Source organism: Mytilus californianus, unplaced genomic scaffold, assembly GCF_021869535.1.
Source record: "Mytilus californianus isolate M0D057914Y unplaced genomic scaffold, xbMytCali1.0.p SCAF_6, whole genome shotgun sequence".
In the NCBI taxonomy this organism is placed as follows: Eukaryota; Metazoa; Mollusca; class Bivalvia; order Mytilida; family Mytilidae; genus Mytilus; species Mytilus californianus.
The window spans coordinates 69,605,157-69,626,841 of NW_026262712.1; the positions used below are offsets into that span (position 1 = coordinate 69,605,157).

The 21,685-nt window shown below is 32.3% G+C and overlaps 1 protein-coding gene across 1 annotated transcript in view; it reads left to right on the plus strand.

The window, feature by feature from the left end:
* The window catches only part of LOC127704371 (uncharacterized), a 46,069-nt gene that overhangs the window by 22,771 nt on the left and 1,613 nt on the right, over positions 1 to 21,685 (plus strand). Inside the window, exons 4-7 of the mRNA XM_052208405.1 lie at positions 6,472 to 6,616; positions 8,663 to 8,808; positions 15,723 to 15,784; positions 20,080 to 20,184. Of these exons, the coding sequence (XP_052064365.1) occupies positions 6,472 to 6,616; positions 8,663 to 8,808; positions 15,723 to 15,784; positions 20,080 to 20,184 (458 nt within the window). The remainder of the gene's footprint in view (positions 1 to 6,471; positions 6,617 to 8,662; positions 8,809 to 15,722; positions 15,785 to 20,079; positions 20,185 to 21,685) is intronic.

Sequence of the window (21,685 nt, forward strand, 5' to 3'; positions counted from 1 at the left end):
CAACTATATTTGGTGTATGAAATGATTGCATTGTGTGCATGTTGTCTGGCAGGGCTCATCTGACTTTAACCTCATTTTTATGGTTCATTGGTCAATATTCCGTTTCTTGGCAGTTTATCTGCAATATGCTAGCACAACAGATTAGTTTTTTTGACTCCGGAATACTGAAATGGGTACCATTGTCCTTATCTAGCAGGCTGGTAGGATATTTATAACTAATTGGACATTTTTTTTCATGCTTTTTATTTTGGAACACAAAACATATGTCAAGAATAACCTTAAATGATCGTCGAACAACCAAAATTAATGACGTTGCACATAAGAATAGTGCTCAGTGGAAAGTCTCACATTGTTTTTTTTTATCTTCTGTGCTTTTGATAAAGATGTTAAAGAATATTTCATCGCCGAAAATTTCTATTACAAGTCGTTTACATTTGCCAAATGGCAATAGGCGCATGAATATTGTTTGGCGGTCATTTTAACCTAGAAGACGAATCAAGGATGTATAACTAACGTTTTGCTGTGAATGTGATACTATATTTAGATGCAAGTTTGTTTTCTTGCGTGTCGTTTAAACGTTATGATATGTGGCAGTCATACATTGATCATTTAATGCGAGGTATTCAATTTTCATTCCTTCCTATAATATTATTCTGTTTTGTTACATAACTGACCCTGTCAAATCAAGTTGTTGCTTCGCACCACGGTGCGGAGCTATTAGTTTCAGTCGATATACACGCCATCTTGAAATACTTACTTATCACATATAGATTCTGATTGGTTGCTTTATGATGCGACTGAGATACAGCAACAGCTATTGGCTTAAATGAGATAAAAAATTACGGAGTTTTCTCGTCTCAGGATAAGACATCAAATGCCGGGAAATAAACTATGTGTATTTCAATTCCGATCAGCTGTCATTAATTCTTGTTCGTTTTATTATGCATATATTGCATACTGCAATTCAATATTGAAATATCAATTATTGATACGTGTTTATTTGCTTTGTTAATCTGCAATATGCACGATTTTTTTTGCTTAACAATGTTCCTATACAATGTTTACAAAATGCATTATCTGTATTTGATAACTTCTGCCAATCTAGGCACACCTCCAGAGAGGCACACCTCCAGAGTTGTGTCTATTTGTAAATGTTTTAATTTTCAACAAGTAAAGTGAAAAAAAATTTAAAGCATGGGTGTATAACGCACAACACTGAGCAGCCAGTTTAAAATTTCAGAAAAGTTCATCTTAATATATATATATACAAAATTGCAATTGGAAGCCACACGATTTAATGGCTTCTGAGGTCAAGACATTTGTCACGTGACAAAAGGTCAGAGTTAACGTTTTTTTCAACGAGTATGCCTAGTGGTTTGTTTACCTCGTATCGTCGTATTTTTACTCGAACATAAATAAAACTTGAAGTGTTGAAATCTTGGGGTGAATAAGCTTCATTATATCTTACATTTTTGCTAAAAGTGTTATTGAAGTATTAAAAAATTGCGAATGAAGTGAAACTTTTTTTCTGAAAATTTGCGTAGGTGCACGGATCATCCGAATTATACTCTAAATAGCTAAGGTAACGCATAGAGGGGCACAAAATTTGAAGTAAAACCATTTTTGGTTCAAATTTTATTTATTTTTTACCCCAAATTTACCGGTCAAGCAATTGTGTCAGCCTATTCGTGGTGATCGAAGAGAGATAATTCCATACACGCAGCGTAGGGAGTGTTCGTTCAGTAAAACAGTAAATTCGAGTTAAAGTAAATTGATTGCAGTTATATTTCGGAACTATCTTAAATAATTATTCCATATTTTATATTCCTTCACATTTGCAACAACAAGTAGTCATGGAATGGTTGAATATTGCATTTTTTCAGGTAATTACAGGTTTTTGAAAACTTCCCATTATAAGAAAATTATTGAAAACTTGCTTTCCTCTAAGCATTGCTTTCCACTGTCAAACACATTTTCGATAGATCGAAAGATACAAGTTTCATTTTCTTGGAATACATATTCTTAGAAAGTATATGCAAATAAACTTTTTTGTATGTAGCTTGTTAAAACTAATTGATTTTGAACATATTTTGTATATTAATTTCATTATAAATTTAGTCTTCAATTTAATTAATTATATTAAAAAAAGTATCTAAAATAGAACGTTTTTACTCCGACTCATAAAGAACTGTGCACCAATAACGTATTGTTCTTAGTCTATCTTAGTTGTTAAAATTTGACTTGGCAAATTCAACCCCCTTTTATAGCCCCTGCAAATAAAATTAGGGGGTATATAGGAATCACCTTATCTGCCTGTCCGTTCCGTCTCAATTTGTGTCTGGTGCATAACTTTAGTACCATTGCACTAAGCTATATATTTATATATAGAGGTGGATAGAAACTTTGTACGCAGATATTATTATGGGCTAGGGAAATGGGAAGTTGACAATGGGAAAGTTGAAAACATCGCGTTATTTATGAATCTAGTTTGAAGTTGTCCATCTGTGTTAATATCGAGGAATAAATCAAAGTATAAAGCAGACCTTCTAGTTTATGTAGCATCCTTAATCATAAGTTCACTATGCTATAGGTGATGCAAGCACCCAGTTAAACAGTAAGTTTGTAGTACTATTGTTCTCTTTTCTCATTTCTAAAGACTGTCTTATAAAGAATGTAGCTGTATAAATACATGTATCACTTGTTGTCTACTGAACGTTTATCAACGTTGGTTAAGTTATTAAAAATAATCTTCTACAGTTATCGGATGCATAATTGTTCTTCTCTTGGCAATTTGAATATCTGCCATTTCCATTTAATATTGAACCGTTGTCGTCCGTATGTCATAAGCATTTCTCTCAATAACTTAAGTATGCTTTAACGAATCCTATCCACATTTTACACCAAATAAAATTATATGTTAGATGATAATTAAAGCTTCAACGAATCTTCTGGTTTTTTTTTCGATTTTTTACACTGTCACAGTAGCGAAAGAAAGTTCCCTTTCGATTTTGATGATTTTCAGAGTAATCGTGCCATAGTTATCGATCTTTCATATTATAAAACCCATAATTCATATATCTAATAATAACTCAAGTCTTCTTAAACGAAACCTTATTCTTTTTTCACTATGCTTAGCTTCATTAAGACCAGCGATTTTGACATTTTTTTAATGTCGTTCAAAGTAATATGTGGTTTAAAAGTATGCATCATATGTCTAGTGATAACTATAGTTTGCCATCACAGATTCACAACAAATGAACGCCCATATGTATTTTTTAAGCTTACGACAGAAAATGACACAACTTTGTTTAAAGTATCTGCATGTTTGATGCTAGAATTAAGGATGTGGAATCTTAGTGCATGTGTCATGACAACAATGCGCAGATTTTTCTACGTACCTTTAATTATTGTTTTCTGTTTGGTATTAAATTGATAATTAAGATCCATTTTGTTACATCTGGTGATCCGTTTATTTGGCAATCGCCATGGTAGTTAGCAGGGTTTAAGATTATCCGTTGTTCGACCTGCTAGTCAAATGCGTTTTGTTAGAATATACTTTTTCACTTTTTTGGTCTTTTGGAAAATGTTGTTTGAACAATATATATATATATATATATAAACATAATTATAACAAAAAATAATACACCTATATATAAAAATAAGGAGATGTGGTATTAATGCCAATGAGACAACTATCCACCAAAGTTCAAATGAAGTGGATGTAAGCAATTATATGAAACCGTACGGCCTTCAACAATGAGAAAAACCCATACCATATGGTCGGCTTTAAAAGGCCCCGACATGAAAAATATGAAACAATTCCATTGAGAAAACTAACGGCCTCAATTATACAAAAAACAATTTACGAAAAACAAATATGACAGACATGAACCAAAGATAACCACTGAACTACAGGCTCCTGACTTGGGATAGGCGCATAAAGAATGTGGCGGGGTTAAGCATGTTTGTGAGCGCTCAACCTATCCCCTAACCTGGAACAGTGGTGTTACAGTACAACCTAAGAACAAACTATAAAAATCAGTTGAAAAAGGCTTAACTCATCAGATTGATACAAATAGAAATACATTTAACACTGAAAAACACAGAGTGGACGTGGACGGTTACTTATACATCCCCACAACAAAAAGACACTAAGTACAGATCTGAGAGTACTCGCAGTTACTGACAGCTAGTTCAAAGCCAATAACAACTAATATCAAAGTACTGAAGTACTGAACATCGGATGACCACAAGTTATTGAGGATGGTCAAAAGCACTTGTCTCAGAAAAAAACAACATATCTCTTTACCTGAAACTGAGGTTAATGTACAGAGATATATTTTTTTCTGAGACATGTTCGTGCGTGGATGATGAATAAATGACAGGAAATTCAACTTCACCGTAATAACTATTATATTGTAGAGATACAAATCAGTATACACTGATTTAATTTGTTGTTATATATTATATTAAGATAACAGTTACATATATATATATGATTTGCATCCATTTGTATATCATTCTATTCTACTATTCTAATAATAGTGCAATGCAAGTGCATGGTGGACACTTTTCTGTAAAAAATTTATTTTTCTAAGATTGGATACGAGTAGGCATTCATATTTTCCCGCAAAAACAATTACAGAGTTACCGGTCCTTGCCGGTATTGTCGCAAAACGTTCTTTGAGATATTCTTCCGCATGCTTTAACACAATTTTTCGGTACGTGTGCATTGATATTATCAATGATTTTTTACTTATATATATATATATCTAACTACAAAACATTTTCATATTATTAATGTATGTTGTAAGCAAAAATATTTTTATCAGTATTCATTGAAGAGATGTATTTATATCAAACGATAAGGAATGTTATTTTGCACTCGTTTATGTGCGCATATTTATCATGTTTATAGATCGGTTACAACCCAAAACTATTTACATAATGGAAATCTAGGCGATAGCAATACATCGGAATGACCTCAAGGTCATCGCGATGTAAAAAAACAATCATGTATCTAAGACTAAAATATCAATCAGTTCATATCCAACATCAAATGGATTTAGTGTAAAGACGTCATTAACAGTCATGTTACAATTACACTCTGTTAGAAATATAATGACTTGTAAGTATTTGAATGCAGATACAGTTTTTGATTTACTAACTTCACTGGATAGTGAATTCCACACTTTTGGACCGCTAAAAGAAAAACCAATTAAATTTGTATAATTCTATATTTGATTTAGGAACAATAAAATTATCTGATGATGAAAGTCGAGTATTGTATGATTGTTTACTATTTGTAGGCACAAATAGATTTGATAAATATTTTGGTGCCAGTTCATGTTTTGATTTATACATTAATAATGACTTGTGGTAAAGTATTCTTTTAGTAACAGGAATAATTCCAGATTCCTTAAATAGTTCAATAGATGGTTTACAAATATCGTGATCGTTTAAAATAATTCTAGCTGCCCTTTTTTGCAATTTTAGTGAACTGTCAATTAAATTAAAACTTGTTACAGTTTCCCCGTACTGAACAACAACAATAATCCAAATGTGGAAGAATATATATAAGCATTGTAAAATAAAATTCGTGCATTATGATTCAAGTATTTCTTGATTCGTTTTAGTAACGATAATGAATAATTGGCTTTTTTTTATAATTAATATGATCATACCATGACAGAGTTGCGTCAACAAAAATACCAAGGACCTTTTCACAGTGACTTGCATTAATATGTTGGCCATTAATGGATATATTTAATGTGTCATCCTATACACATTAATAATAATAATAATAAATACATTGTCTTTGTTTTAACACATTTACTAACATTTTGTTTTTATCACACCAATGACAAATATTTTCTAATAAAGTATCGAGTTTTTTTACTTATGTACCTTTTGTCTTTTCCAATATGACTGTTGTGGCGTTGTAACACCATACAGGAAGTATTTTTATGCCCCACCTACGATATTTGTATCGGCATTATGTTTTCTGGTTTGTGCGTCCGTTCGTTCGTCCGTCCGTTCGTCCTTCCGTCCGTCTGTCCCGCTTCTGGTTAAAGTTTTTGGTCAAGGTAGTTTTTGATGAAGTTGAAGTCCAATCAACTTGAAACTTAGTACAAATGTTCCCTATGATATGATCTTTCTAATTTTAATGCTAAATTAGAGTTTTTACCCCAATTTCACGGTCCACTGAACATAGAAAATAATTATAGTGCGAGTTGGGCATCAGTGTACTATGGACACATTCTTGTTTTAATTATTTTATTTTTCTTGAATTATAGATATTTAAATATGTTTAAAAAATAATTTGTAAAATAACCACCTTTCAATTTGTGGGGTAAAAACGTCCTGTTCTGACGTCCCTTTTCAATTAAAAATGAAATTTACACCTACATCATTGTATAAATATAAACACAGAGAATATACATGTCGTGTTATCTATATCTTTTCTTGTAGATACCAATAGAACGTTTTGTTATAGAACAGGGAATGTTTGTAAAGCACCGTAAAGTAGAAGTATATCTTTTAGAGGTAAAGATGTGTCAAAAACAGTTCCAATCTGAAAATGTCATTAGATCTATGAGTCGAGCTGATGTATTAGGTGAGCTTTCGCATTGCATAATTTAACATGGTGTTTTTTGTTTTACTTAGCAAAGTTTTGATTGGTATGCCACATGGGTGCTTGTTTACAGTTATGTAATGTCATACAAGTTAGAAATATGAAGAGTTGCATGTTCCTGAATGCTTATCATCAATATTTACGTTTAATGTTAAGCACGAATAAATGAAGATAAGACCTTTTGTATAATAAAATTGAGAATGGAAATGGGGAATGTGTCAAAGAGACAACAACCCGACCAAAGAGCAGAAAACAGCCGAAGGCCACCGATGGGTCTTAATGTTTATTTAAGTAGGAATCACGGGTATTTTTACATTACTAAAATATATTAAAATATATTGTGTAGAATTTTGGAAGTGTATCTTGTAGTATGTTTGAAATAGATGTGAACGCAAGTGGATAGGTGGGGCTGGCTTTAGTCAGACTGCCTCGGAGTCATAATAATGTGTCGGGGTATAGTGACATGCCTTCCTGTGGACTGTTACCTTGTGAACTACCACGTTAAAATCCGACTTAGCGTGTCGGTCTAGTAAGTTTTACCCTTGTCCGTCTGTATGTACGAACGTACGTCCCAAAATTGGTTTCCGTTCTCTAACTTGAGTTTGCCTCAACCAAATGTTATGAAACTTATACACAATGCTTATTACTACAAAATACAGATCAAATTTGAATTTTTATGGCGTCACTTTAACCGTTCTAGAGTTATGCCCCTTTATAAATGGAAAAATTGCAAAATATTTAGTTTCCGTTCTCTAACTTAAGTTAGCCTCAACCAAATGTTATGAAACTTATACACAATGCTTATTACCACAAAACACAGATCAAGTTTGAATTTTGGTGGTGTCACTTTAACCGTTCTAGAGTTATCATGCCCCTTTATAAATGGAAAAATTGCAAAATTTTTAGTTTCCGTTCTCTAACTTAAGTTAGCCTCAACCAAATGTTATGAAACTTATACACAATGCTTATTACCACAAAAAACAGATCAAGTTTGAATTTTGGTGGCGTCACTTCAACCGTTCTAGAGTTATGCCCCTTTATAAATGGACAAATTGCAAAATTTTTATTTTCTTCTAAATATCAAGTAATTTTTAAAATTGGAGTTATCTTCCTTTGTCCATGATTATAGTTGAATCAACTACAATCAATGCTTTATACAATGCAATGTTTAATTTTGACTTCCACTGATAAAACACTGATCAAGTTGAATTTGGGTAGTGTCACTTTAACCATTATTGAGTTATGCCCCTTTATAAATCGAAAGATTGCAAAATTTTTAGTTTCCATTCTGTAACTTAAGTTTGCCCCAACCAAACATTATGAAACCTATACACAATATTCATTACCACAAAACTAAGATCAAGTACAAATTTTTTGTTTCCGTTTTCTAACTTTAGTTTGCCTCAACCAAATGTTATGAAACTTATACACAATACTTATTACTACATAATACAGATTATGTACGAAATTTGGTGGCGACACTTTTACCATTCTTCAGTTATGTTCCTTTATAAACATAAAAATTGCTGAATTTTTCGTTTCTGTTCTCTAACTTTAGTTTGTCTCAACCAAATGTTATAAAACTTATACACAACCGTTCTAGAGTTATGCGTGTTTACAAATAGAAAAATTGCTGAATTTTTAGTTTCTGTTCTCTTCTTAAGTTAGCCTCAACCAAATGTTATGAGACTTACACACAATGCTTATTACCACAAAACTTAGATCAAGTTCAAATATGGGTAGCGTCACTTTTACCGTTCTTCAGTTATGTCCCTTTATAACTATATGATATGCAAGCGGGGACACTATCCACATTTATTTCATATATTGATAATCCTTCCCAAATGTTAAATTTTGAAAACATGCACGGTGACATATACCTTTAATTTTATTTGAAAATATAACATACTGTAAAAATATATACTACTTCTTTGCAATAGTGTTGCCGCGAAAAAAACCTTCCTTTTGTTAAATATAGTTAAAATCATAGTACAGCAAATTTTGAGCCCTTCACTGTTTTATTTGTAGGTGATGTACTTGAAACAATACAAGTAATATTTGATGTACCTATTGATGTGGAAATAAAATTATACTACAAATGTATGTCAAACACTCTTGAACAGTTAACAAAAATGGAATCGACTTTACAGGAAGCAGCTGTATATCAAGGACAGGTATTCCCTCTTATTCTTTTTAATATGTGTGCTTTTATTAATTACTTAGGGTGTTCTCAATAACCTTTAAATATACTTGGCTGAAAGGATATCGCCAATTTTGGAAAAAAGTTGTATCTAATTACTATATGAACCAGCCAATTTCAAATTTTAGTAAAATTTCTAAATGTACATTATAATTTATGTTAGATACTGAGATAGATAACTGTACACTTAAGTTCGCATGTTGAACACCTAAATTTAACGATCATGTATAGAGAGATAGCTCACAAACGTAGATATTTTTTTTTCTCTTGTGTGTTTTACCGTCTTTCAAGTCTGTACAACCTTGATCCGGTAAGACAAAAATGGCACTGTGGCAAATAAATTACCGATATCATAATGCCTAACTGACCTTCCAATCACAGCAACTGAAATAAACGTTATTTTTCCAAGAGACAGTTTAACCAACTTATGGGTTCAATCTTTAACTACCTGGCTGAGTATCGTCCACCAATGTGAGACATTTTCATTTGCTTTTGTTATTGTTTTAGAAACAGAATATTATTAATTTCGGAAGTTAGGTTTATCCGATGAATCTAAAGGTAATTTCAAATGTCTAATTTATATTTTGATATTTTTGTTCGTGCATAATTTGTATAGACCAGGCAGATACACATAATCTAATCTTACACAACGCAAAGGCCAAGCTGTTTCCTTGCATATGTATGGGGAAAAAAATAGAAAACGGACAGTTGGTTAACAAAAAAAATACATACAAAAGAGAACGTAGTAATCTGGTCGGACAATCCAGATATCCTCATAGAACCATGTTTTAGAACTTAATATTTATAAATAACTCGTGTGCCGTAAAACAAAGTAGTCCGTCGAATGTCGAACTGAATTCTGAAGAAAAAATCTGTGATTTCTTGTCCAATTTTTGCTGTTATGTTGGGTCCTTTTCGATTGTATCCTCTCAAGTACATTTTGGCATATTTATGATATAACTGTTATAATCCAGATATATAGATATCTATAATCCTAGCTCTTAAAAGACAAGACTATATCATCTTATTCATTTATCAATGAAGTAAACATAGTTATGAATGGATTGATAATTTCTAGTATTTTTGTCGAGCTTGCGACTTTTGTTGCAGAAAGCTCGACATTGGGATAGTGATCCGGCGGCGGCGGCGGCGGCGTTAACTAACTTTTTAAAAGCTTGATATTTCAGAAGGTAGACGACCTGGATGCTTTATACTTTGTATATAGATGCCTTATGATAGGAAGTTTCCGTCTGTCATATGTCCATTGTCCTTGACCTTCACTTTCATGGTTAAGTGACTACTTGAAAAAAAAAAATTTTGTAATGTTAATTTCTCTCTTATTATGAGTAATAGCATAACTATATTTGGTATGTGCGTACCTTGCAAGGTCTTCATGCCTGTCAGACAGGTTTTCACTTGATCTCGACCTCATTTCATGGATCAGTGAACAAGGTTAAGTTTTCGTGGTCAAGTCCATATCTCAGATACTATAAGCAATCGGTCTACTATAATTGGTGTATGTAATGATTGTAAGGTGTACATGTCTAACTGGCAGGTGTCATCTGACCTCGACCTCATTTTCATGGTTCAGTGGTAATATTTTGTTTTTGTGTTTGAGTCTGTTTTTCTAATACTGTATGCAATAGGTCAACTATATTTGGTGTATGGAAATATTTTACGATGTACATGTCAGTCTGTTCTTTAAACTTTTAGCAATAGGTCAACTATATTTGGTTATGGAATGATTTTAAGGTGTACATGTCTGTCTGGCAGGCTAGGGTTCATCTGACCTTGACTTCATTTTCATGGTTCATTGTTCAATATAGAATTTCCATGGTTTGGTCTGTTTCTTTTATACTATAAGCAATAGGTCATCTATATTCTGTGTATGAAATGATTGTATTAAAGTAGTACATGTATTTCCGGCTTGGTTTATCTTACCTTGACCTCATTTTCTTGGATCATAAATGTTAATGTGATACTTGTTGTAAAACTTTATATGTAGGACTATCAACATAAAATCAATAGTCAGTATATAGTAGGCGAGACATTTCAGCGTGTTCACTCTTTTTATAATTTCAGGGGCAAAACGATGACTCTTATCAAACATCCTCCTTGTGCGATCGTTAGTCATGGTACAATCAAATTCCGCGAAGATATAAAACAGCTTTGATTAACGAGAGAATTTTGCACTTTTAATTTCCTCAGTTGCATCAATCTGACGGAAAAAAACCCACTTTTTATGACGTTTCTCCTAATAAAAGGATGATTTTATTGCCTTTGAATGGATGAAAAATTTGAACTTCTACCATTCGTGTTATTCAAATATTTATTAGAGAAATTACGATAAGAAAGTAAATGGTACAATCAAGCTCGTCATTAAATTCGCTGGCGAACGCAATACTTATACCCTTACAATTTTAGATGGATGTTTAGACAAAATTAAATACTATATTAATCATAATAAAACTATATCGTGGAAACCTCTGAGACTATGTAAGTTGGGTGCTTTAACAAAGCAAGTTATCACCTATCAAGTCGAGATGTCAGATCCCAAATCAATTAAGGTACACTAAATATCCTAAAATTTCCTAAGCTATTTCATCATTTTCCTGGACATATTTTACTTTAAATTAAGTGTTATCATAACTTATTTCCGGAGTTTTGCCTACTTTTAAAAGAAAAAGCACATACGTGTTTTCTTTATCTTTTATTTTGCTTACAGAGAACTAGCTGAAGATTACTCCCCAACAACATGCTTAAAGGTGGTTGTACGATAAGAGTAATCTGTGGGCTCCTAAAATAGCAAATATATAAGCATTAAGTGTGTGTATGGAATATCTGTGTCACACTCCATGTCACAGATGACCACGAATATGTTCCAATGGTCGAAACCACTATTTAGTCCTCTTTTCCTCGATTGTGAAATCACCGAATGAGACTTATCCCCCATTTTGTATCTACGCTTTTTTTTGTCATTGTCAGGTCCTATATGTACTGTTCGCACATTTTCTGACGCAGTCGGTATAGTTTCGAATTGATAACCTTTGACCTTAAAGATGCTAAAATATTGTAACAGCCTGAGCGTTGTCACTGATCTTTTCTTTGATTGTACAAAAATAATGTCATTGTTGAAGTTCAAACAAACGTATATTCAAACATAAACAATAATTTCTGAGTTAATATTAAGATTTTTCGGAAATGTACAGCAGGTGCTAGTTTTAAGAATATTTATCTCAGATAAAATATATCTTATAACAACGGTGCAATTTCAAAATGTGTCTTTGATAAATAGCCTTTACAAGAAAAGAAAATATTTACCAGCGGAAAATTTCAATTTTTAATATAAACTATACTATAATGCATCCATCCATGCTGTATTTGCGCGGGTTTTAGAGAACGTAAACATTCAGACCAACAAAAAGATACACGTACGTTATAAAAGTAGATAATTTTACAGACGGAAAAGTTTATGATGTAAAGATTCAGCTAAACATAATGAAGGTATTGAAATGGTCATTATCACCATTGCAAAACTGTTTTGAAATTGCAGGTTTTCAGGTCATATCCATCGCACAGGTAAATCTTGGTTTTATTTTAAGATTCAATAAATCTACAATTAAACTTATATAGGTCAATTTGGCTTTATTAACTCCAGTTCAATAGCAAAATATTTTCCATTGGTACTTTTCTAGGTAAACTATAGTTTCCATATTAGTAATCGATAATTCCAATTGTCGGAACCACAATCCCGTCCTCTTTTATTCGATTATGACATCACCGAATGAGAATTATTTCCGAATTAGTACTTTCATAAACAACACGAAGGGATTGATATGCGGAGAAGGATCTACTTGACTTTAGGAGCACCTGAGATTACCCCTAGTTTTTGGTGTGGTTTGTGTTGCTTAGTGTTAAGTTTTCTATTTTGTGTTTTATAGACTGTTATATGTTTTTTTGTCTTTTATCGTTTTTTGCAATGGCGTTCTCAGTTTGTTTTCGACTTATGAGTTTGAATATCCCTGTGGTATTCTTTCGCCTCTCATCTAATACAATTCATTGGTAGCCTTCGGCTGTTATCTGCTCTTTGGTCGGGTTGTTGTCTCTTTGACATATTCCCCATTTCCGTTCTCAATTTTATGGTATCTTGCAAGTACAGTCAAAATTTGGTAGGTATAATTCCGAATCAATAGATGAATATATCCGAGTTCAAAAAATTAAACTTGAAATAAAGAGTGTCAAAATATAAATAGCAAATTTAATTACCTGTCATAATATGTGTTATGTATCACCTCCCTTTGACGCCCATCCGTTATAAACACCGAAAGAGTTTGCGTCTCTAATTGTTTGATGTATCCTTGTACATGTATAGTTATGATTGATATTTCTTTCCGGTTCTGAACCGATTTTTTTTACAATGTGTTACATTGTATATATTTTATTTTATCTTAATTTCATAGGCTCTTGTTCCTTTCAACCTACTTTAATCCCTTAAAAATTTTAAGGGATTAAAGTAGGTTGAAAGGAACAAGTGCCTTTTAAGGGATAAAAGTAGGTTGAAAGGAACAAGTGCCTATGAAATTAAGATAAAATAAAATATATACATGTAACACCTTGAAAAAAAAACCAAATATACATATATTCTGTTAGTTAACTATTTAAGGCTTAAATAGTTAACTAACAGAATATATGTATATTTGTTTAGAGACAAATGCGTGTGCTCAATTTTCAGAATTGTCAGACTTTTGACGTCAACTTAGTACAATTAGATATGATGAAAAAGACATAAAAATTGATGGTATAATAATTTGCCTTCATCTGTAGTCGTCGGGTATCTTTTTTAAAGATGGATTTCAATCCGTTCCAATTTATAGTAAATCTACTGATTAATGAATAGGGTTGTATAAGTTTGACACTTCAGTTAAAAAAAGTCCATTTACATGTCACCATGACGTCATACATGCTGAAATTGTCGTATTGCACCTAAAATGCAATTTTACACTTGTTTTTTGTATAAGAAATCTTGAAGCAAAAATTGTTTTTGTGTATACCATTGACTCATATTTTAATATTAATTAAAAGATCTAAAAATGATACTATATTAGCTAGGTTTGCCGTTTTTGCATGATATATAAGAAGTTTGGTGACCAAAAGCAAATATGTAAGACACAATGTAAAAGTTTAAATACTGATATCTGACAGAAATTCTCTCATCTGAACATTTGAAGGATCGATTTGATTTGAAACAATTTTATTACAAAAACATTTTTGTATAGAAGATTCCCAAAAGTGACCTTATCGTGCCTTTTCCTGAAAACAAAATGTCCAATTTAAAATAAACTCTGCATAAGAATCTTTACATTTTTTATATTTGTATTTACTTTATTACATTTTGAGTGTTTATGCACATGTCGATGAACAATATTCTCTTTTTGTTTTGGTAAAACTGTGAACTCTAATTTTAAGGTCTACAAATATCAAATTGTTTCTAAATTGTTACTTTCTTATTATCTTCAGTGTATAATGCAGGGGAACTTTCCATCAACTTTTAAATGTTTTTTTGTTCAATATTTGACTATCGTTATCTATTTTTGTGTGGAAATTTGTGTTGAAATACCAATAAAGTAATAGATAATAATGCATATTTATAGCAATTTATTTCTTACAGTCAACATTCACCATGTGTCTCATAAATGAGTTTATCTCGTTTAGAGCTTCATATTGAAACTATAGCATTTATAAAGAAGTCGATGAAATTGAATGTATATAGTACAAATAATTATGGCATAATTGATAGCAGTACAGTAGTAGAGGACAGTGTAGTGCATTAATAATACCGTGCTTCATTTGGAGTTCATGCTATTCCATCAGTAATTGTTTGTTCATTTGATTTGTCTTCTTAACCCTCTTGCTGCCGCTAATTTTATATGGTTGCATTTCGTGTGCCAGAAAATACGACAGCTAGACGTTTGTGACGTCACATGCCCAACGTCGAGGACGTCGTTCGACATATGACGTCATGCCCTAATGACGTAACATTCGGGACCAATTGAAAAAAATATTATACGGTTTAATCTTCAGAAATTGTTTTTAAATAGATACAATAATGATTAGAAGCTTGCATACTAGTTGTTTAACATATGGAAATATGTGTCCCTAAGGAGCAAGAGGGTTAATCGATTTATGAGATTTTAACATCGGTATACTATTGTTATCTATATATAATATCAGCAGATAATACAAATCAGAATAATAGCATATTTTTTTTTACTTTATTTCTAATTTCTCATATTTTGCTTTGATCAATTTTGGGTTTTTCTCAGCCTAGTAAAAGAGAATGTATGGCGTCGTGAGCCTACGTCATTGAAGTTGCCAAGGAAAACTGTGATAAACAGATTATCAATGGTCTTTATAACTCGAAGATGTTTTTCAGCTACATCTCATTTCCTTTGAAGTGATGGTAGCTGTGAAACACCCTCTCTTTTCAAAAACCATTGATAATCTATTAGTATTTTCCTATTATAAGTCTCCGTAGCAGCAACATGAGATAAAAATGCAAGTTAAACTTAACGTCTGTAATTGAACTATCGCATATAGTATAAAGTATTTGTAGTGGGCGATGAAGCATATTTCATAGCTTAATTTTATCTCGTGAAATATGTTTAATATTCATTACAAATGTGTTACACTAATTGCAGAAAAGACCTATATATTTTTGGAATTATGAATAGTGTCCCTTCTCTAAAACCTACGATACATATATTACACATCAATAAAGTATTTACTCCAATGTAGGTTGTTCAACAATTTCTGCTTTTTTATTAACATAAATATATGTTTTGTTATAAAGCACATGTTAATTAAATATAGTCGTTCTATTTTTATCAGGTTATATCATTTGATGCCTACAAAGACGGAAAGCTCGTGCTAACACCCTACAAACCTGTAAGGTATGTTATATCTTATTGAAGTTCGGAAACTCCTTATATTTTACGCAATTCTTCTTTTAACGCCATTTTTATTGGAATTGTTTTAAAAGAAAAGCGGAAGATATAATAAACAGTGTAAAATATAGGTTGCACTTCTGTAAATATAGACCATGCAATTTCCCATAGGAACTCCTTATACGGCTAAAACTGTGCTACTTTTACAATGAAGTTTCGTTAAAAATCATATCCTGGAATGGAAAGTTCATATGCACTAATATTTTTTTCAAAGGTCAAAACATAGGGTTGTGCAGCATATTTTCAACATTTAAATGCCTTGAACTTCTAAGATTTTAAACTTATACTAAAATTCTTTACTACCCCTCCCTTTACTCTGAGTCTTCTTGAGAATTTAATTTGTCCGCTATCCAACAGTTTTTATACTGGTAAAATTCCCAAGTTGTGTCTCTATGAGATGAACATAGAGATCATATCTAGGATTTACCAATTTACTAGGATTTCATTCTATGCTATAGCTAGCACCCACAAGAAATTAGAAAGAAAAGTGACTTAATTAATAAAGTGCACAGCAGTTGCCAAAAAAACAGTGTTTATTACACCAGGGTTTTCGATATCACAAACTAGTCAAAACATTTACAAAATTTTATCATCGGTACAAGGACATCATTCGTAAATATAAATCAACATGCAGACATCTTATACGTTCAGGTATTTCACATCCAATATTTATGGTAATATTCTTTACAAAGCACAAAAATGTTGGCATTCACCTCAAAAGCTAACCAAACCTTTAAACAGACTTATTCGGAAAGGATATAGTTACGATACTGTGGTCAAGTCATTAAGGATTGCATATTTTGGTATTAATATTGATTCACTCATAGGGTCTTTGCATCGGAAATAAACACATTTATTCTAAAACCAGTTGTTGGCATGATACGGGTTATGTTCTTCTCATATATTTTATGATGGTATGATATTAAACCCCTAACGGGAAGGATTGTACTTGATTTTCATATGAGGAAGACATAATCTTTCAATCAGTTTAATTGAGGTCTGGAGCTGGCATGTCAGTAACTGCTAGTAGTCCTTTGTTCATTTATGTATCATTGTCATTTTGCTTAGTTTCTTTTGTTACCTGTTTTGACATCGGACTCGGACATCTTTAAACTGAGTTTTACTGTGCGTATTGCTGTGTGTTTCTTTATTCTACATTGGCTAGAGGTATAGGGGGAGGGTTGAGATCTCACAAAACATGTTTAACCCCGCCGCATTTTTGCGCCTGTCCCAAGTCAGGAGCCTCTGGCCTTTGTTAGTCTTTTATGTTTTTTAATTTTAGTTCATTTATATGTTTTTTAGTTAAGTGTGACGTCCATTTTCACTGAACTAGCACACAATTTTAGTTAGGGGCCAGCTGAGGACCACCTCCGGGTGCGGGATTTTCCCGCTGCATTGAAGAGCCATTGGTGGCCTTCGGCTGTTGTCTGCTCTTTGGTCGGGTTGTTGTCTCTTTGACATATTCCCCTTTTCCATTCCCAATTTTATTTGTTCAATGAATGTATACTGAAATAATTAATTTATACAATATTTTCACCATTCATTAGCTCACCTGACCCGACTGATTTCAACCAAAGTTCGGCCAAATAATCATAGGGTATCTAGTTTATAGTTTGTGCTTTATAATCATAGCTATGCTGCCTTGACTAAAATAGAACATAATAGTGAATTGTATTTATTGTAATATCTGGAAAACCATAATAGATAGAGAAAATCTGACGGAGCTAAATTGCGCATAATGTTAAGACCTACTTTATATTTTCACCAAAATTATTTTTACAAAAGTTATCGCCCTTCAGTGACAATATTTTACTAATTTTCGTTTAGTTTTATCTATCATCTCAAATATTTATAAAACATAGGTAGAAATTGTAAACAGTAAAAAATTATCAGTTATACACGATCTTCTAAAATAGAACTAACTTTACATATAGATTTGGTTTTATTTGGTAATCTAACGGAAACCGATACAAATCACATAAGAAACGCAATAATTCGGTTAACAAAATGCTATATTTATAGAAGCAAATTGTCATTGGAACAAACCAATAAAATAGGGCTAAACAATTATTAAAAAGTAAACTTATTAATTGAACAATATATATTTTATAAAATTAAAAGCCTCAGTAGGGCGGAGGACTGCTGGAACCCCTGGATTCCTTTGTCGTCATAACAACAAATATGAACAACAGGCACCATATGTTGTATAAATTAAAAATATGTATTGACTTTATAAGCAACCTTTGTCTTGCTATTATCGTCGTTATGTATCAAACTATTTTAGCTGTGTTTCTTATTAGTTTCTTAAAATAATTAATTTGATGGTTGTCTATAAAACCATTATATATCTTTTGCCTATGTCTAATATTATTCCTTATAAAAATTGTTAGATTGTGCACAAAATGTGTGTAACTATTATGTTCATGTGGAAATAAAAAGAAAATCATTATAATTTTTTGGTTTTTGGTCAATTATCTCCAGACCTTAAAATATTTAGATAGAAACTATAAACAGCAAACATCTGCAATACAAGATCTACAAAATTCCAATGTGACCGAAATCATAGGGTGACCCTCAATGATGAGTTTTTGTTTCACTATTTGTTGTGTTTTTAACAATTATTTCGAAAACTATGAAGAATCATAGACAGGTAGAAACTGTGAAAATTATCTTCAATACGAGATCTATACAAACGCCACTAACTACGATCTACAAATAAGCAAACACAACTGATTGCAATAAAGGTAAAAATAAATATGAAAATGGCATATATTGAACAGTTCAGCGATTCATGCTATTAGGACCCTCTTGATCAGTATGAATTTGACAAATGTGGTATAAAACTTAATTATACATCAACCCGACAACGCAAGTTGACATGAAGACAATTGCTAATGTCCTTAATCCGTTTTCACTCACTTACAGGGAATACGAACTTCAAATGTGAAGCGTTGACATAACAAGCCCTTCATCATGTTATAGTGAATCAAGTCGTATTCAGTGGTCAGTTTTATCTGTTGAAATTGAAATCCACACGTAAGGTTTTCAACACAACAACGGCAGGACGTAAGCAGGAGTGGACATTATCAACAAGTATCTCACGTCCAAGAGACTCTTCATTCGGTTGTGCAAAAGGGAAAATTTACAACTTATGGTTGAAACGTCTAAAATAGTAAATCTATAATTCTAAAGCAACTTATCTGCCGGATTCATATAGTTAATAGTATGCAGGTTGCTCTTGCATTAGCATATAATCTCTTACAAACATAAACATTTTGTTTGTTTATTTATTTGCGTTTATTTACAAATGCATTCAGTATACACTTTTGAAAATTAAATTCTCCCAACAATAGAATTTTCTAGAGTCTTGACGTCACAACTATTCATTATAGGTACCCAGTTCAGTTGTATTTTACCATTGTTTAGCTGCAAACTACACTCTTTTCTTTCAGATCCATCTGTATTCCTTGTTTTCAATTATTACTGTCAATTTAAAATATTGTGTGTTTTCCGATATCTAATGTTATAAGTGTTGTTTCCCTTTGCATAAACCGTATAGTTTATCAAGGGTCTTTCAGAAAATTAAATCTGCTGTAGTCATAACTTTCTATTTAAAGGGTCTTCTCCATGACCTTGTGCGGTTTACTTTTCTAGTGATTAAAACAAAAAAAACAGTAGTGCATACATATTAACTGTAAATTTTTATGCCCCACCTACGATAGTAGAGGGGCATAATGTTTTCCGGTCTGTGCGCCCGTTCGTCCGTCCGTCCGTCCGTTCGTCCGCCCGTCCGTCCGTTCGTCTGTCTGTCCCGCTTCAGGTTAAGGTAGTTTTTGATGAAGTTGTTACAGTAGTCCACTCAACTTGAAACTTAGTACACATGTTTTCAATGATATGATCTTTCTAATTTTAATGCCAAATTAGAGTTTTGACCCCAATTGCACGGTCAACTGAACATAGAAAATGATAGTGCGAGTATGTCGTGCGTGTACTATGGACACATTCTTGTTTACTTTTTACAATATATGAATAGAACAATTTGCAGAATATCTACAAATGCAACAATAATTCAATAATGCGTTACTTTTTGTGATAAAACTAATTTAATGTTTTATTAATGTGTAATTTTGTAAATGTAAATTATTTTTTTATTGTTTTTAATAGTCTGACTTAAGCTTAAATGAAGACGAATTGGGCAGATGCAAATAAGATTCAAACTTAAGATTATGTATTTTATATAGTGAGGAGATTTACAGTGAGGTCCTTAAGCAAAAGAAGAAAGTAACTAATCCTGATGCAGCTTCTAACACAGGAGATGCCAAAAAAACTCAGATACCAACAGATGGGTAATAATAGATAATGTTTATTGAACAAAACTGTAGGCATTGAACTTGATATGTACCAAACTACAAATACAGTTTAAGGTTTTCTTCATATCTTTACTTACACGTAGAAATTCAGTGATTGTTGGTTAAACTAAACCTTGCGTCAAAAGAGATGATTACAATTTTTCTATCACTATCGTGTTTGATGAAGTTCTGTTACCCTACATTTCTATAAGTGCTCACATCTCGTATATCCAAGAGAATTTGATATTAATGAATACCAATGAAAGAAGAAGGTCTGCTTCATATCTTGATCTATTCCTCGATATTGACACAGATGGACGACTTTAAACTAGAATCGACGACTTTAAACTAGAATCGACGACAAACGTGATAATTTCAACTTTCCATTTGTCCAGTTTCCATTTTACAGCAGTAACATGTCCTCTGCTCCATCGTATGGCATTTACATACCTCAGATAATATGTTGTGCTCCTGCCTATTCACATTATACGGACTTAATTAACAGCGGTGTGTTCCATACACAAAAGCTGCTCCAACAGAGTTATAAGGAAGAACGACTTAAATCGAAACTACATAGGTTTTACGGTCACCAGCACGTATTGGTTAACCGATACGATATGTCGGTGTCTCAACTCTTTAGGGACATGCTTTATTAGTCAGATCTATAGATACAAATATGATAGAAATGAACAAACGACAACCACTGAACTACAGGCGTCTGACTTGAGACAAACACATAAAGAATGTGGCGGGGTTAAACATGTTTGTGAGCGTTCTACCCGCCTCTTACCTGGAACTGTGATTTAACAAAACAACATAAGAACAAACTTAAGAGCAAGCAGGTTTGTTTGTTGGGTTCGTGTTGCTAAATATTCAATTGCTGGTAATTGTTTTGTTGACTGTTGTTCGTCTGATCGTCTCTCTTTGGTGATGCTATGTTAAGCTAACTTTCTTCGATTATGGTTATAATCACCTCCCTAGTTTCTTCAACATATTTTACCCATCAAAAGAACGCGCTCAGGCAACCATTTACTATTTGAACGAACTAAATTTATTCTTCACATTTATAAGGTAAAGTAAATGTTGTTAGGAAATCTGAAAACTTCCGAGATTTATATTTTGGGCTCGTCATACTGTACTAGTATTATAAAAAAAATTACAAACAAAAACAACTGACATTTCTACTGAAAAATAAGTATCCGTCTTTCTAATTTCTTTTATATATACATAATATTACTAGGAATGATTTAACTTTATGTAAAATGAATCTTTAGAGCAACTAAATTTCAAGTTTTTGAGGGTGTTTACGTTACTCAATTGTCACTTTGTTCAGTTTTGCAGCTTGTTGTTCTTCCTAAGAGTGATTATATCTGTCTGTCCTCGATTTTTTTAATACTTATCATCACCTCCCCTTTTCCCTTAAAACGTTTCAGCAGAATGTGCCGTCACTTAAGGGTTTGATACATGTGTAATATCTCTTCTTCAAAATTCAACATTT